This window comes from Callithrix jacchus, chromosome 5, assembly GCF_049354715.1.
Source record: "Callithrix jacchus isolate 240 chromosome 5, calJac240_pri, whole genome shotgun sequence".
NCBI lineage: Eukaryota > Metazoa > Chordata > Mammalia > Primates > Cebidae > Callithrix > Callithrix jacchus.
Window position 1 is genome coordinate 10,411,787 of NC_133506.1, and position 17,784 is coordinate 10,429,570.

The 17,784-nt window shown below is 43.0% G+C and overlaps 2 protein-coding genes and 1 pseudogene across 31 annotated transcripts in view; 2 read left to right on the forward strand and 1 right to left on the reverse strand.

Moving 5' to 3' along the window:
- PTPRA (protein tyrosine phosphatase receptor type A) overlaps nt 1-17,784 on the forward strand; it is a 180,770-nt gene that overhangs the window by 37,264 nt on the left and 125,722 nt on the right. For 22 of the 30 annotated variants that reach the window (XM_078371242.1, XM_078371223.1, XM_078371239.1 and 19 more), the window contains one exon: nt 15,229-15,318. The exons of the other annotated variants lie outside the window; for them this stretch is intronic. Coding sequence is in view for 4 of the 22 variants with exons in the window: in XM_054255169.2 (XP_054111144.1) it covers nt 15,292-15,318 (27 nt within the window). In the remaining 18 variants the exon portion in view is untranslated. The remainder of the gene's footprint in view (nt 1-15,228; nt 15,319-17,784) is intronic. 30 annotated transcript variants of the gene reach the window in all.
- Nucleotides 682-990, reverse strand: LOC144582446 (tubulin beta chain-like). The gene has a single exon (XM_078371251.1). It carries the CDS (start codon nt 988-990, stop codon nt 682-684), a length of 309 nt encoding a protein of 102 aa, XP_078227377.1.
- On the forward strand, nt 1,004-1,657 carry LOC108591626 (heat shock protein beta-1 pseudogene; annotated as a pseudogene).

The window sequence follows — 17,784 nt, forward strand, 5'->3', positions numbered from 1 at the left end:
ACAGTATATGGCAATACGCATGTGTGGCACCAAATATGCTATTGACTTATAACTTTGTTTACTGTGATTTGTGGTATACTGAGCTGCAGTAGGAAGCTATATACAAGTAGCCAATCTACTCTGCCCGCCAGTACAGTGGCTGGTTACCAATTACAGATAACCAGAACACATCAAAAAGCAGTTCAACAAGGATCAGAATAATAATATATAAGTACCATTATTAAGTAGTTACTATGTGGCAGGCACTGTATCAGACTGCATAATGTACATTATTTAATGTAACCTTCAAAAAGTTGAAAGGGAAGATCCCTTGAGTCTAGGAGGTCGAGGTTGCAGTTAGCTGTGATTGCACCACTGCACTCTAGCCTGAGTGACAGAGTGAAACCCTGTCTCAAAAAAACAAAACAAAATAGGCCTGGTGCAGTGGCTTATGCTTTTTTTTTTTTTTTTGCCATAAAAATACTTTATTAGGCCAGACTACACACTATAAAAATGCTTTAAAACGTAGCAGGAGGAGATGTAAAGACTCAAAGAAGTACAAAGAAGTTAACAGTGGCTATCAGAATACACTAAAGAATCCACACTACTTCTCCCTTTACCTGGAAAAGGAAGCTTCTAGGCTACCTCCTCCTTAGCACACTCCTCAAACTCCTCCTCCTCAGCTGTGGCGTCTTGGTATTACTAATATTCTGACACCAGGTTGTTAAGGTTGCTCTCGGCCTCGGTGAAGTCCATCTCATCCACGCCCTCACTCGTGTACCAGTGCAGGAAGGCCTTGCGCCTGAACATAGCTGTAAACTGTTCTGCATCGCATTTGAAGAGTTCCTGGATGGCTGTGTTGTTACCGATGAAGGTGGCCGACATTTTTAGCCCCCGGGGTGGGAAGTCACAGGCGGCTCTTTTCACATTGTGAGGGAGACACTCAGCAAAGTAGCTGCTGTTCTTGTTCTGGATATTGAGCATTTGCTCATTCACCTCCCTCATGGACATGTGACCTCTGAAAATGGCAGCCACGGTTAGGCAGCGGCCATGTCAGGGTGGCCATCATATTCTTAGCATCAAATAGCTGCTGAGTGAGCTCAGCCATAGTCAGGGCCCAGTACTGCTGGCTGGTCAGTGAGGCAAAGCCAGGCATAAAGAAGTGCAGCCCAGGAAATGGAACCATGTTCACAGGCAGCTTCGGCAGGTTGGCACGTGGCACGTGTCCCTGGACGTCAAGCACTTCACCCTCGAGGAGCTGACAGTCAAGATCAAGGATGGCGTGGTGGAGATCACCCGCAAGCAGGAGGAGCGGCAGGATGAGCACGGATTCATCTCCAGCTGTTTCACCCGGAAATACATGCTGCCCCCTGATGTGGACCCCACCCAGGTCTCCTCCTCCCTGTCTCCTGAGGGCATACTGACCGTGGAGGCCCCCATGCCCAAGCCAGCCACACAGTCCAACGAGATCACCATCCCTGTCACCTTCGAGTCGCGGGCCCAGCTTGGGGACCCAGAAGCTGCAAAATCCGACCAGTCTGCAGCCAAGTAAAGCCTTAGCCCAGATGCCCACCCGTGCCGTCGCCACTGGCCATGCCCACCCCCCCACCTGTGTGTTCTTTTGTTACGTTTATCTGTTTTTCTCAAAGTTTGAAGCAACCCCCCCCCCCGCAAAAAAAAAAACAAGAAGTAGGGCGGGGCCTCAGGATCCCGAGGAGCCAACGGGCAGCATCCCGGCACTGCTGCCCTGTCCACCTAGCTGGCAGCTGCTTCACATGACTATCTGATCATTTTAGCAAAGGAGGAGAACAAACGAAGCCAAACAGTGGGAAAGTCTGCATGTGTTTGCAATGGGGCCCTGCCTCCTGCTCACCCCTCTGCAGCCCTGCCTCCCTTACTTCCGAGGGCACCAGAGGCTGGGCTGACCCAAAGAGGAGGTGGTGCATGGCTCAGAGGCCGGTGGCAGCAAGGAGGCTGCTGAGAGGCGCAGCAATCCTGCCCCAGCCCTTCTGCACACCCAGACGGTGGTGTTGCTCTGTCCCTGCACGGTTCTGGTTGGGCACAGGGGCCTTGCTGACATCAGACGTCATTTCTGAATATCTGATTGCAATTAAAAGGCAGCCTTGTTTCATTAAAAAAAAAAAAATTCTCACTTTTGGAGACTTGAGGTGGGTGGATCACCTGAGGTCAGAAGTTTGAGACCAGTCTGGCCAACATGGCGAAACCCCATCTCTACTAAAAATACAAAAATTAGCTGGGCATGGTGGCACATGCCTGTAATCCCAGCTACTTTGGAGGCTGAGGCAGGAGAATTGCTTGAATCTGGGAGGTGGGGGTTGCAGTGAACTGAGATCGTGCCACTGTGCTCCAGCCTAGATGAGATTGAGACTATATCTCAATAAAACAAAACCAGCCAAACAAACAGAAACCGCAAAAGGTTGTCTGAAGCCATCCACAGACAAAAGTAAATGAGTGAATGTAGCTACATTATTATTTATGGATGCAGAAGTTTGAATTTTATATAATTTTTACATTTTACATGTCACCCAGGCTGGAGTGCAGTGGGGTCATCTTGGCTCACTGCAGCCTCCTCCTCCTGGGTTCAAGCAATTCTCTTGGCTCAGCCTCCCGAGTAGCTAGGATTACAGGCATAGGCCACCACACCCAGCTAATTTTTGTAGTTTTCGTAGAGACGGGGTGTCACTATGTTGGCCACGATGGTCTCTATCTTCTGACCTTATTATCCACCTGCCTCAGCCTCTCAAATTGCTAGGATTACACACATGAGCCACAGCGCCCGGCCGGGGTGGAGAAATTTTTTAAGTCAGACTCTTCCTTAAAAAAGTTTTGCTTTTGGTAGGATTCCATATTTTCCTAGTTTTGTTAAGTGTTTCTAATGATGTTTGGCATAGGTGCTAACTTTAGGAGCCTGTTGTAACCAAACCAATTTTTTTCTTGTTCTGAATGAGCAGTAACAGAACTGGTAGGTGAGTCACACTGCTACTATGTTCACTTAAGTTACTAAAGTGAATGACAAGGGATGAGAATTCTTTGCCTTTGTATTCAAACCAAGAATTGTAGAATTTGAAATGCCAGTTTCGATGATTGTCATTCTTCTCTGCTAGTCTATGTAGATGATGTCATTAAACTAGTTTTTGACTTAAAATATTAGAATGATTATCTATATAATAATTCGGTTTATTTCATGTGGAAAAGGAATAATGTGCTTGCCCTGAAATAATCTGATCAGGAGGATATTATGCTGAGCATGGCTGGAAATAAACTTGTAGCACCAATTATGTACACTGTGGAAGCTTTGGGAGAGAATAAAAGTAAAATATAAATAATAAATAGGAAAGAAAGTGACTATGGGATCTAACTATGTTAGAGCAGAGTGGGGGTACATGCCCCCTACATTTTAGGAAGGAAGCAGGGTAGATATTTACATGCCCCCTAGATCTTAGGAAGGCATATTTAAAGAAGTAGGGAAGACATGGGTATTAATCAGTGGAAATCATATACTAAAACAGAAGTCAGTGGAAAAAAATTGCTTTCAAACTAAAGATAGATGGATGCTTCTAATAGGTAAGTATTCAGATTTGATTAAGAAATGAGAAGTCTGGGCCCAGTGGGGTGGCTCACACCTGTAATCCCAGCACCTTAGGAGGCTGAGGTGGACAGATCATGAGGTCAGGAGATCAAGACCATCCTGGCCAACATGGTGAAACCCTGTGTCTACTAAAAATAATACAAAAATTAGCTGGGTGTGGTGGCATGTGCCTGTAGTCCCAGCTACTCGGGAGGCTGAGGCAGTAAAATTGCTTGAACCCAGAAGTTGGAGGTTGCAGTGAGCCGAGATTGTGCCACTGCACTCCAGCCAGACTCTGTCTCAAAAAAAAAAAGAAAGAAGTCCAGGCATGGGGACTCAGGCCTATAATCCCAGCACTTTGGGAGGTCGTGGTGGGCAGATCACTTGAGCCCAGGAGTTTGAGTCCAGCCTGGGCAAGCTGGTGAAACCCTAATTTCCACAAAAAATACAAAAATTAATTAGCTGGGTGTAGAGGCATACACCTGTAGTCCTTGCTACTCAGGAGGCTAAGGTGACAGAATCACTTGAGCTTGGGAGGTTGAGGATACAGTGAGCTGAGATCACACCATTACACTCCAGCCTGGGTGACAGAGTAAGACCCTATCTCAAAAAAAAAACAAATTCAAAAAAATATACAGAACCATTGGTCCATTGGCAAGTATAGAATAGTGGGAGTAACTTAATTTGTGTTAAAATCTAGTTAGTATTAAGATTAATGTTTGGCCAGGCATGGTGGCTCACCCCATCTCTACAAAAAATACAAAAATTAGCTGGGTGTTGTGGCTCACACCTGTAGTCCCAGATACTTTTTAGGCTGATGTGGGAGGATCACTTGAGCCCAGGAGGTGGAGGTTGAAGTGAGCCGAGATTGCGCCACTGTACTCCATCCAGCCTGAGTGACAGAGAGACCCTGTCTCAAAACAACAACAAAACTAATGTTTTATGAAAAAACTCTTTAATTTTTTATGACCAAACTGCTGTTCTCTAGACCAACACTGTCCAAAATGATAGCTGTTAGCCGTGTGTGCTACTGTGTTGAACAGCACATATTTAGAGCATTTCCAACATCACAAAAGTTCTATTGCAGAATGCTGTGAAAATGAGGGCTGGGTATGGTGGCTCACACCTATGACCCCAGTACTTTGGGAGGCTGAGGTGGGCGGATCACCTGAGGTCAGGAGTTTGAGACCAGCCTAACCAACATGGAGAAACCCTGTCTCTACTAAAAATACAGAATTAATTCGGCGTGGTGGTGCATGCCTATAATCCCAGCTACTCAGGAGGCTGAGGTAGGAGAATTGCTTGAATCTGGGAGGCGGAGGTGGTGGTGAGCTGAGATCACTCCATTATACTCCAGCCTGGGCAACAAAGAGTAAAACTCTGTCTTTAAAAAATAAAAAAAAAAAGGAAAAAATGAGATACACTATTAGAAAAGCTAATAAAAGTAAGGAGGGGTAATGGGGTACTTTGACTACCCAGAAATTTTGCTAAGGAAGAATTAGATTTTTATAATACTGGGACATTGGTGTGTACTTTTTTGTTGTATTTGCAGTTTGTTCTTTATTTTAAAATACTTAAATGTACAGAAAAATTGCAAGGATAGAGTATTTTTGCTCCCTGAACCATTAGAGAGCAAGCCCCACCAGCCCCAAATACTTTAATGAACCTTATAATCTGGAGTTTGGCCAGGCGAGGTGGCTCACACCTGTAATCCTTTAGGAGGCTGAGGCAGGTGGATCATTTCAGGTCAGGAGTTTGAGACTCCTCTGGCCAACATGATGAACTTCTGTCTCTACTAAAAATACGAAAAAATGAGCCCAATGTGGTGGTGCATTCCTATAGTCCCAGCTACTCGGTTGACTGAAGCATGAGAATTGTTTGAACCCAGGAGGCAGAGGTTGCAGTAAACCGAGATCATGCCACTGCACTCCAGCCTCGGTGGCAGAGTGAGACCCTGTCTCCAAAAATAAAATAAAATAAATCTGGACTTTAACAGCAGTACAGTACTACCAGCTTATCTTCAGGTCCCATCTGAGTTATTCTAGTTGTCCCCAAAACATCCTTTATAGCAGAAGGATCCAGTTTCACCAAGGAACTCTGGTTCCCGTTATTGGAAAATGTTTTCAGAGGTCAGGTCTGGACACTAGATGTGATTGTTCCACTGAGGTGTCACTGCTTCTAGACTTTCTCAGCAGGCAAAGCTAGAGTATATATGCATGTATACACGTACACAAACAGGCATCCACACACATACACTCATTTCTTTATTTCTTGCTTTGTGTATGTGTGTAGTACTACGAGTTCACACTCATACCTAGCCCCAGAATTAATTTTATTTTTCTCCCTTTTTGTAATTGTATCTCTCTTCTCTGACAGAGAAACTGAGCTCCAGTTATTCTTAATATATTAATATTTACTTAGTTGATCAATCCCCTTAAATGCACCCAGTCTTTCCTTTCCTTACCAGATCACATGCATGCTAACCTTGCTTAGCCCCACCTAATGGTTTTTAGACTGAATTATTCGGAGATAAAAAGAAGTACAGTTGATGCTCATTATGCACAGATTTTTCATTTGCAAATTTACCTACTTGCTACAATTTATTTGTAACCCCAAAATCTGTACTACTCATGGTGCTTTTATAGTCATTCATGAACATATGCAGAAGAGTGAAACATTTGAGTCACTATTGGGTAACATGCATATTCCTAAGTGAGGCCAAGCAAGGCGGTTTACTGCCTTCTTCGAGCCCTCATACTATAAATAGGTGTCCCTTTTGCAGTTTACTTAGTGCCACGTATTTTGCATTTTGGCTTCTTTTACTTAGTATGTTTTCAAGTTTCATCCATGTTTACATCATGTTTCAGTACTTCATTCTTTTTAAAGAGCTGGGTCTCACTGTGTTGCAGGCTGGAATGCAGTGGCTGTTCACATATGCCATCATAGCATACGATAGCCTCAAACTTTCACTGGGCTCAAGTTATCCTCCCACCTCAGCCTCCCAAGTAGCTGAGATTAGAGGTGTGGGCCACTGTACCAGGCTCCTTCCTTCTTAAGGCTGAATAATATTCCATTGTATGTATAATGCCACATTTTGTTTATTCATCCAATATTGGGCATTCAAGTTATTTCCACTTTTGACTGTTTTGTGAAAATCTTTTCATGTGCTTGTTGGCCGTTAGTATATATTCTTTGGAGGAATGTCTTTTCACATTCCTTACCCATTTTTAAACTGTGGGGAGGTGTCTTTTTTGTTGTTGGATTCTAAGAGTCCTTTATTCTGATAATAGACCCTTATCAGATATGTGATATCTGATTAACACATATTTTCTTGCATCCCATAGGTTGTCTTTCAAAATTTTGATAAAGCCTGATTTATCAATTTTTTTGTTGTTTATACTTTTTAGTGTCATATCTAAGAATCCATTTTCAAATTCAGTGCCATGAAGATTTACCTATGTTTTCTTCCAAGAATTTTATAGTTTTAGACTGGGTATGGTGGCTCATACCTGTAAATCCCAGCTGAGGCAGGCAGATTGCCTGAGCTCAGGATTTTAAGACCAGCCTGAGCAAGATGGTGCCCATCTCTACTAAAATACAAAAAATTTGTTGGTGGCGCATGCCTTTTCAGCTACTTGGGGGGTTCAGGCAGGAGCTACTTACACCAGGTAGGCGGAGGTTGCAATGAGCCAATATTGGATCACTGCACTCCAGCCTGGGCCACAGAGTAAGACTCTGTTTCAAAAAATAAAAAGAAGAAGAATTTTATAGTATTAGCTTTTTAAGTTTTTAATATACTTTGATAGTGTTTTTGTTTTTTTGTTTTTCAAGGCAGGGTCTTTCTCTGTGATGCAGGCTGGAGTGCAGTGGCAGTCTTGGCTCACTGCAGCCTCAACCTCCTCGGCTCAAGCTGTCTTCCTATCTCAGCCTCCCAAGTAGCTGGGATCACAGGCTTGTGCCACCATGCCTGGCTATTTTTTGTATTTTTTCTAGAGACAGTGTTTTACTATTATTGCCTAGGCTGGTCTTGAACTCCTTGGCTCTAGTAATCCGAGCCCACTGTGGCCTCCCAACATGCTAGGATTACAGGTGTGAGCTACCACTTTCAGTCCCAAGTTAATTTTTATATATGGTATGAGGTAAGGATTCCTTTTGCACATGGATATCCAGTTGTCCTAGTGCCATGTGTTTAAGAGCCTGTTCTTTTCCCATTGAATGTCGTCTTAGCACTCTTCCCAAAAATTAGTTGACAGTAAGGTGTGTGTGGTGGCTCATGCTTGTAATCCCAAAGCTTTGGAAGACCCAGATGGAAAGATTGCTTGAGGCTAGTATTTCATCACCAGCCAGTCACGGTGGTGTGTGCCTCTGGGAGGTTGAGGCAGGAAGATAGCTTGAGCTCCTAAGTTGAAGGCTGCAGTGAGCTCTGATTGTGCCACTGCACTCTAGCCTGGGCAACAGAGTGAGACACTGCCTCTAAAAAATAGAATAATAAAAATCAGTTGACTATAGATGCTCGGATTTATTTCTGGACTCATTTAATACTATTCCATTGATCTATATATATTACTCCTTATACCATTACCACACTGCTTTGGTTACTTGTGCTTTGCAATAAGTTTTGAAATCAGGAAGTGTGAATTCTCCAACTTTGTTTTTCCTTTTCAAGATTGTTTTGGCCATTGAGTCCCTTGCAATTCTATATAAATTTTGGGGTCCGCTTTTTTATTTCTTTTTATTTTATTATTATTATTATTATTTTTTGAGACAGAGCCTCACTCTGTTGCCCAGGCTGGAGTACAGTGATGCGATCTTGGCTCACTGCAACCTCCATCTCCCGGGTTCAAGCAATTCTTCTGCCTCAGCCTCCCAAGTAGCTGGGATTACAGGTGTGTGTCATCATGCCCAGCTAAATTTCCTATTTTTAATAGAAACACAGTTTCACCATGTTGGCCAGGCTGGTCTCGAACTCCTGACCTCAAGTTATCCACCAGCCTCAGCCTCCCAAAGTGCTGGGATTTACAGGCATGAAAGCTTTTTTTATTTCTGGAAAAAGAAAAGACGATACAGGATGTCTTTCCATTTATTTAGGGTCTTCTTGTTCTTGCAGGTAGATTTTCCCTGATCTATTTTCATTGAGACCTTGGGCCTTAGGGAGCCACAGCTTCATGAGAGATAATTTCTCCAGAGCCCTTCCTACCCCTTCTCCTATTTCCAGTCTCCTTTCCTTCCTTGGTTATTCAAACGCGTTAACAAATGCTCCTGGGTCCAGTACAGAGGTCAGTTCACACTTCCACCTTAACTTTGGTTCACTTCTTGTTTTCTTGCCACTGGTAGTTTTCCCTGCCTTCTTGAGAACTTAGCTAAGCTTTTCAAAGGATGTTTGCATTTATCCAACAGTTCTAGATTTTGATAGCTGGAGGGTTTCAATAATTTTCTAGATTCCTAGATTCCTATATTACTAGATTAGAAAAAAGATAAAGCCAGGTGTCGTGGCTCACACCTGTAATCCCAACTACTCAGGAGACTGAAGTGGGAGGACTGCTTGAGCCTGGAAGTTAGATACCAACCTGGGCAACATAGACCTATCTCAAAAAAAAGTAAGATGGCCAGGCACGGTGACTCACGCCTGTAATCCCAGCACTTTGGGAGGCTGAGGCGGGTGGATCATAAGGTCAGGAGTTCCAAGACCAGCCAGGCCAAGATGGTGAAACCCCGTCTCTACTGAAAATACAAAAATTAGCTGGGTGCAGTAGCAGGCGTCTATAATCCCAGCTGCTTGGGAGGCTTAGGCAGGAGAATTGCTTGAACCTGGGTTGCAGAGGTTGCAGTGAACAGAGATTGAGCCACTGCACTCCAGCCTCCAGCTTGGACAATAGAGTGAGACTCGGTCTCAAAAAAAAAAAAAAAAAGACGGTGTTTTTTATGGAATTTAGATGAAGTTTAGTATATAGAAATATTGGGTGTCAGGCAAAGTATTAATTACTTTGTACATATTCTGTTTTTCTTCTTTTTTAAAGAGACAGGGTGGCCAGGCGTGATGGCTAACACCTGTAATCCCAGCACTTTGGGAGGCCAAGGCAGGCTGATCACAAGGTCAAGAGATCAAGACCACCCTGGCCAACATGGTGAAACCCCGTCTCTTCTAAAAATACAAAAATTAGCTGAATGTGGTGGTGCGCATCTATAGTCCCAGCTACTCAGGAGGCTGAGGCAGGACAATTGCTTGAACCTGGGAGCTGAAGGTTGCAGTTAGCCAAGATTGTGCCACTGCACTGCAACCTGGCTACAGAGTGAGACTCCGTTTCAGAAAAAAAGAGACAGGGTGCCCAGGCTAAACTCTGACTCTTGGGCTCAGGTGATCCTGCCTTAGCCTCTGGAGTAGCTGGGGACTACAGGCACATGCCACTGTGCCTGGCTACATACTCACTTACAACACTCTTATTTTTAAATGAAAGCTCTTCTTTATAAAATAGATCAGGAGAGTGATTTTTCTGTCTTGCTTCCTGAGGAAGCAAAAAGACAGAAACACAGTGAGTAACAAGACTAGTGGTTGCCGTAATAAGCATGGGACTTACTGTGAATGACTCTGTTAACAGTAGGGGATGGTACTATTGTTTTATTTGTGGACTCTCTTTGATTTGTGGACAGGGTTTTATTTCCCATCTTTGGGATAGGAGGGTCTGCCATATCCACAAATTGACTCTTCCCATTTGTTTTATTCATTTAATTAGACCATGATTGGAAAGCCTCACTGGCTGTGTACATTGCACCATACATAGGAGTATATGACACTTCTGATATATTTCAAACAGGGCTTTAAAACTTTTCATTCAGCTCCTTTTGGATAAAGCTCTTTTCCTCTTGTGTTCGTTGACATACATGAAATATAGGCTTTATTTAGCCAGTAGGTGAGAGCAGATTTTGGAGTCATATGCACCTGGGTTTGAGTCTCAGTTTTGCTATGTACCAGTTGTTTGTGGACAAGTTATTTATTAATAACCACTCTGTGCCATAATTTCTTCATTGGTAGTATCTTCAACGTGAAGTATCTATTTTCTGTACTGTTTTGAATGTAACCTTAAATAATTTACATTGTACAGTTTGATACAGTGTCTGACACATAGTAAGTACTTTAATATATAATACCTATTTTTATTCTGATCCTTGTTGAGCTGCTGCTTTTTGATGTGTTCTGATTATCTGTAATTGGTAATCAGCCATGTATTGACATCGTCCAAGATTTGACCAAGTTGACTGTCTCAAATTTCTTTTTTTTTTTAAAGATGGGGTTTCACCATGTTGGTCAGGCTGGTCTTGAACTCCCGACCTCAGGTGATCTGCCCGCGTTGGCCTCCAAAGTGCTTGGATTACAGGCATGAGCCACCGTGCCTGGCTGACTGTCTCAAATTTCTAGCAGAAAAAGTACCCAGAAAGCAGAAATTAAGCAGTTATTAAAGAATTGAATAGCAGTGATCATTATTATTTGCGCTTAATAAGAAATATGGACCATGTCTGCCTGAACCTTTATTTAATGCATTTTAAAATTTACTGGATTTTTTTTCTCCCTTTAAACCTTACTATGAAGTTCAATAATAAGTTAAACTAAAAAATAAAGATTCAAATTAGTAGGATATATAGTGGCCTTTCATGGTGATGGACTTTCTGTGTATTTTGAACTAGGGGACAGACTTAAAGGAAAATTGCTTACAGTGCTCTAGGCACTCTGCTAGGCTCTGTGGATATTAAGACACAATCCTTACCCTCAGGGATCTTTTTATTTTTTAGAGACAAGATCCCACTCTGCCACCCAGGCTGGAGCGCAGCAGCAAAACCATAGCTCACTGCAACCTCCATTCACCCTCAAGGATCTTAATGTCAACTTGGGGGAGGCCATAAACTGTTAAAGTATTTTGTGAGAGTTAACAGTTGACTCTGGTGGCTAAGAAAGTAATTGAAACAACTGGGATTTCTAGCTTGACAAGAGGGTAGACCTGGGTTGGCAAACTACAACCCACTGCCAGTTTTTGCATGGCCCACAAACTAAGAATGTTTCCTACATCTTTGAATCGTTGGAAAAAAATCAAAAGAAGTATACTATTTTGTGACATGTGGAAATTATATAAAATTAACATTTCAATGTTTATAAGTAAAGTTTTATTAGAATATAGCTACGCTGAAACTACATATCTGTGACTGCTTTTGTGCCACAACAGCAGAGATGAGTAATAGTGACAAAGGCTGTTTGGCCTGCAGAGCCAAACATTTACTGTGTGGCTCTTTCTTTACAGAGAAAGTTGGCTCACTCAATGAGTAGGTGATAATTTTTATCCATTGAAACAAGCAATTAAAGAACAGATAGAGGAGAAGATAACATTTCTCTGAATGTTGATTATTTGAATCAGAGGTGCTTGTGAATATGCAGGTCTAGAAGGCAAGGGAATATATAGGTTTGGAGTTTGGAAAGAGCTTGAGGCTGGAAATGGATGTGGGAAGAAAGGAGGAGATCAAGAAGACTGGATGGAGGAATGCTTTTTAGCCCTGCCTGCACATTGGAATCACCTGGAGTGCTTAAAACCAAACAAAACCAGACAGACATTTCCAGGACCCCAATCCCCACTCCTTCTTTCCCAAGATTATGATGCACCTGAGCTGGACTTGGGCACCAGGATTTTTTGAAAGCTTCCCCAAGCAATTCTAATGTGTAGCCACTGGTACAGAGTGAGAAGATTGGATGATGGGGCACCAGGAACCACCAACATTAAAGGGATAGTTCTAGGTTCTTTTACTGAGGAGAAGAAATGCTGATGGAGTGATGATGGGAATTTTGGGGGTGGTCAGATCCTGCAATTTGAGATCATTGTTGACGGATAAATCAAGAGAAGTTTCTATACAGGCCAGGTGAGGGTATATGTCAAAGGTTTGAAGGGCTAGATTTTGAATAGTTCTTGGAATAATCTTAATATTAGAGCCTTTTTGGAACTGTTTGCTTAATATGCTTTCTGCATTTAGGTGCATTTACATTGTACTTGGAAAGAGAAATGGACCCAGGCATTGAGAAGTAAGGCCAACAACTGTGCTTTGCTTGCCCAGTTATTGTCATTCTGTCTGGGACATTGGTCTCATCTCTGAAAGCAGGAGGGCAAACTGAATGGGCTCTGTAGTCTGTCTCTTCTAAAAGTTTTTAAACTATTAATAATACTACTTTTTTTTAAATTTTCTTTTTCTTTTTGAGACGGAGTTTTACTCTTGTTGTCCAGGCTGGAGTGCAATGGTGTGATCATGGCTAACCGCAACTTCCACCTCCCAGATTCAAGTTATTCTCCTGCCTCAGCCTCCCTAGTAGCTGGGATTACAGGTGCCCACCACCATGCCCGGCTAATTTTTGTGTTTTTAGTAGGGATAGGGTTTCACCATGTTGGTCAGGCTGGTCTTGAACTCCTGACCTCCTGATCCTCCCACCTTAGCCTCCCAAAGTGCTGGGATTACAGGCGTGAGCCACTGCACCTGGCCTAGTACAACTTTTATTTAACAAATGAGGAAGCTGAGTTTATGAGATGTCTGTGAAGTTCATTGTCTGATCTTTTAGTTTCTTAGTACCTGGGAATGGGCTTTTTTATTATATATAAATAATAGTTGGTTATTATGGAATACTTGGATAGTACAGAAGTCTAGGATTTTTACCATTTTGGTTTGTTTATTGGAAGTCTCTTCCTCCAGTGGTTCTTGTTTCTTCATTCACTGTGAATGCACACTCCAGTGTGGATGTGAATGTTAATTTATATACTAGCTGGATTCTACAGGAAGCAGACACAGATGGGGTTGGAGGGCAGAGGGCTTATTAGGGGAGTAATGCCTGTGAAGAAACAGGGAAGGGAACATGTTTGAGTATGGGGAGCCATCAGACTGCAACACACACCTGACAAAGTCTCTGCCCACTCAGATTGCCTAATAGAGGAATGCCACAAGGGGTAGAAATGGCTCGGCTCTTGTACTAACTTTGCACAGTCATTGGCTAAAGGTAGGTCTTTGACCAATGTAGAGGTTTTCAGCTTTGGCACTGTTGACGTTTGGGACCAGATACTTCTTTGTTATAGGGGGTTGTCCTGTGATTTGTAAGATGTTTAGCAGCATCCTAGGCCTCTATCCCCTATATGCTTTCAGCACAGCCTCCCTGCTATTAGTTGTAACAGTCAAAACTATCTTTAGATACTGCCTTATGTTCCCTAGGGAAGGGTCTAATGGTATATATAAATGACCCTGTAGTGGCGACAGAGGAGTGTTCCATACTACCCTTACTGGAAAGACCTATGAGCTATTCAGTGATCTGAACTATTTAAGATGGATCTTTGTTCTGTGGCTCCTAGAATTTTAAGCGCACCTCTGTGAAACATCTTGTTAGGGTATACTCCATTCTCCGAAACAATCCATAGTGTTTAAATAGAGTTGTTTTTTCAGGCTGGGCACGGTTCCTCATGCCTGTAATTCTAGCACTTTGGCAGGCAGGCTGAGTTGAGCGGATCACCTGAGGTTGGGAGTTTGAGATCAGCCTGACCAACATGGAGAAACCTCATCTCCACTAAAAGTACAAAATTAGCCAGGTGCGGTGATGCATGCCTGTAATCCCAGCTTCTCAGGAGGCTGAGGCAGGAGAATCACTTGAACCCGGGAGGCGGAAGTTGCTGTGAGCTGAGATCACACGATTGCACTCCAGCCTGGGCAACAAGAGTGAACCCCTGTCTGAAAAAATAAAATAGGGCTATTTTTATTTTTTATCCATTTCTTTCTCTTTTCTTTTCTTTTTTTTTTTTTTTAGACGGAGTCTCACTCTGTCACCCAGACTGGAGTGCAGTGGCGTGATCTGGTCTCACTGCAACCTCTGCCTCCTGGGTTCAAGCGATTCTCCTGCCTCAGCCTCCCAAGTAGCTGGGATTACAGGCATGCGCCACCATGCCTGGCTAATTTTTTTTTTTTGAGACGGAGTTTCGCTCTTGTTACCCAGGCTGGAGTGCAATGGCGTGATCTCGGCTTACCACAACCTCCACCTCCTGGGTTCAGGCAGTTCTCCTGCCTCAGCCTCCTGAGTAGCTGGGATTACAGGCACGCGCCACCATGCCCAGCTAATTTTTTGTATTTTTAGTAGAGACGGGGTTTCACCATGCTGACTGACCAGGATGGTCTTGGTTTCTTGACCTCATGATCCACCTCCCTCGGCCTCCCAAAGTGCTGGAATTACAGGCTTGAGTTACTGCGCCCGGCCTCATTTTTGTATTTTTAATAGAGATGTGGTTTCGGCATGTTGGCCAGGCTGGTCTCAAACTCCTGACGTCAGGTGATCCAGTTGACTTCCCCAAGTGCTGGGATAACAGGTGTGAGCCACTGTGCCTGGCTGTTTTCTTTTGAGACTGGGTCTCACTCTTTCCCAGGCTGGAGTGTAGTGGCACAATCCCAGCTCATTGCAACCTCCACCTTGTGGGCTCAAGCAATTTTCCTGCCTCAGCTTCCTGAGTAGCTGGGACTACATGCACGTGCCACCCATGCCTGGCTACTTTTTGTGGAGATGAGATTTTGCATGTTGCCTAGGCTGGTCTTGAATTCCAAAGCTAAAACTGTCTACCCAGGAGTGTTGTATGTTTCTAAAGGTATTTTTCCTTTGGTTGCAGGTGACACAACTAAAAAAACAAAATCAAAAAACCACAGTATTTATGGAATTCCAATGAGTGGTAATGGATGATGCAGTTCAAATAACTAAGGTAAGAGAAATAAAACCAGAACTGTGAGGAGGCTTTTGCCAGTCAAGTAGTGTCCTTAAATAAAGCTAACATCAGATTCTTTCCTGCTTCATTTTGTTTCTAAGCAGTAAGAGTAGCTTATTTTTTGCAATTACAACATTGTAATTATCATCCTTTAAGAAACTTCTTAACCTGATTGTGAATCAGAAACACTTAAGGAGCTTTTTAAAAAGAAAAGAAGACCAAAGTCAGGCTGGGTGTGGTGACTCGCCTGTAATCCCAGCACTTTAGGAGGCTGAGGCAGGTGGCTCACTTGAGTTCAGGAGTTCAGGACCAGGCTGGCCAACATAATGAAACCCCATCTCTACCAAAAATGCAAAAATTAGCCAGGTGTGGTGGCATGTGCCTATAATCCCAGCCACTCAGGAGGCTGAGGCAGGTGGATCCATTGTACCTGGGAGACAGAGGTTGCAATGAGCCACGATCACACCCCACTGCATTCTGGCCTGGGCACCAAAGAATGAAACTCCTTCTCAAAAAAAAGACCAATGTCATTGCCCTGCCAGCCTGCCCTTGTTGAATTAAAGCTTCTGTGGGTAGAGCACAGATGATCTCCAAGTTTTAAGTGGGCATGTAAACCAACTCCACAGTTTTAGAAAACTCTTTGGCAATATCTGAGAAACATACATGTATCTGATAACCCAGATATTTTAATTCTAGGTATTCACCTTTGAAAAATGAAAAATACATGTCGACACAAAAGTACACATAGAAATGTTCACTGCAGCTTTATGTATTATAGCCAGAAAAAATGAATTCAAAAACAGATGAATAGTTAAATAAATTGTGATAAACAGCCGGCCGTGGCGGCTCACATCTCTAATCCCAACACTTTGGGAGGCTAAGACAGGCAGATGACTTGAGGTCAGCCTCACCAACATGGTAAAACCCTATCTCTACTAAAATTACAAAAATTAACTGGTTGTGGTGGTAGTGCATGCCTGCAATTCTAGCTACTCAGGAGACTGAGACAGGAGACTGGCTTGAACCCAGGAGACAGAGGTTGCAGTGAACCGAGATCACGCTGCTACACTCCATCCAGCCTGAGCAACAGGGCAAGACCATGTCTCAAAAAAAAATTGATGTACACTGTTGATAAAATGGAATTTTATTCAGTAGTAAATAGGAACAAATTACCAGTACACACAACAACATGGATGAATCTCATAGATAAAAGGTTGAGTGAAATAAACCAAATGGATAAGAAAAAGTAGATGTGGCCAGGCGCGGTGGCTCACGCCTGTAATCCCAGCGCTTTGGGAGGCCCAGGCGGGTGGATCACGAGGTCAAGAGATCGAGACCATCCTGGTCAACATGGTGAAACCCCGTCTTTACTAAAAATACAAAAAATTAGCTGGGCATGGTGGTGCGCGCCTGTAGTCCCAGCTACTTGGGAGGCTGAGGCAGGAGAATTGCCTGAACCCAGGAGACGGAGGTTATGGTGAGCTGAGATTGCGCCATTGCACTCCAGCCTGGGTAACAAGAGCGAAACTCCGTCTCAAAAAAAAAAAAAAAAAGTAGATGTGGCACAGTTACCTACCAAGTAAAACTAAACTCTGATGATAGAGGTCAGACCCATACTTCCTCTGGTGGGAGATGGGAGGTTGTGACTGGAAAGAGATATGAGAGAACCTCTGCAGCACTCAAAAGGTTTTACATGTTAATGTGTTTATATACCTACTTTTCTTGTGGTAAAATAAATATAACATTAAATTTATCATTTTAACTACTTTTAAAGTATGCAATTCATTGACATTATGTACTTTCCTGTTGTGTAGTTATCACCACCATTCATCTCCAGAACTTTTTAATCTTCTCCAACTGAAGCTCCATATCCATTAAAAACTATCCCCATTTCCTTCTCCCCCAGCTGCTGACAACCACTATTCTACTTTCTGTCACTATGAATTTGACTATAATAGTTACCTCATGTAAGTGGAATCATACAGTGTTTGTCATTTGGTGTCTGGTTTATTTCATGTAAGTTTATTTCACAAAGGTATCTTGTTTATTTCACGTAGGATGACCTTGTTTTCAAGTCATCCATGTTGTAGCAGGTCTCAGAATTTCTATTTTATGGCTGAATCCTATTCTGTTGTATGTTTATACTACATTCATTCATATCCATTTGTTCATTGATGGACACTTGGGCTGCTTCCATCTTTTGGCTGTTGTGACTAATGGTGCTATGAAGATGGGTGTAGGCCGGGCATGGTGCCTCATGCCTATAATCCCAGTACTTTGGGAGGCCAAGGCAGGTGGATCACCTGTAGCATGTCTCAGAATTTCTATTTTATGGCTGAATCATATTCTCTTGTATGTTTATACTACATTCATTCATATCCATTCATTCATTGATGGACACTCGTGACTAATGGTGCTGTGAACATGTGTGTAAGCCAGGCATGGTGCCTGAGGTCAGGAGTT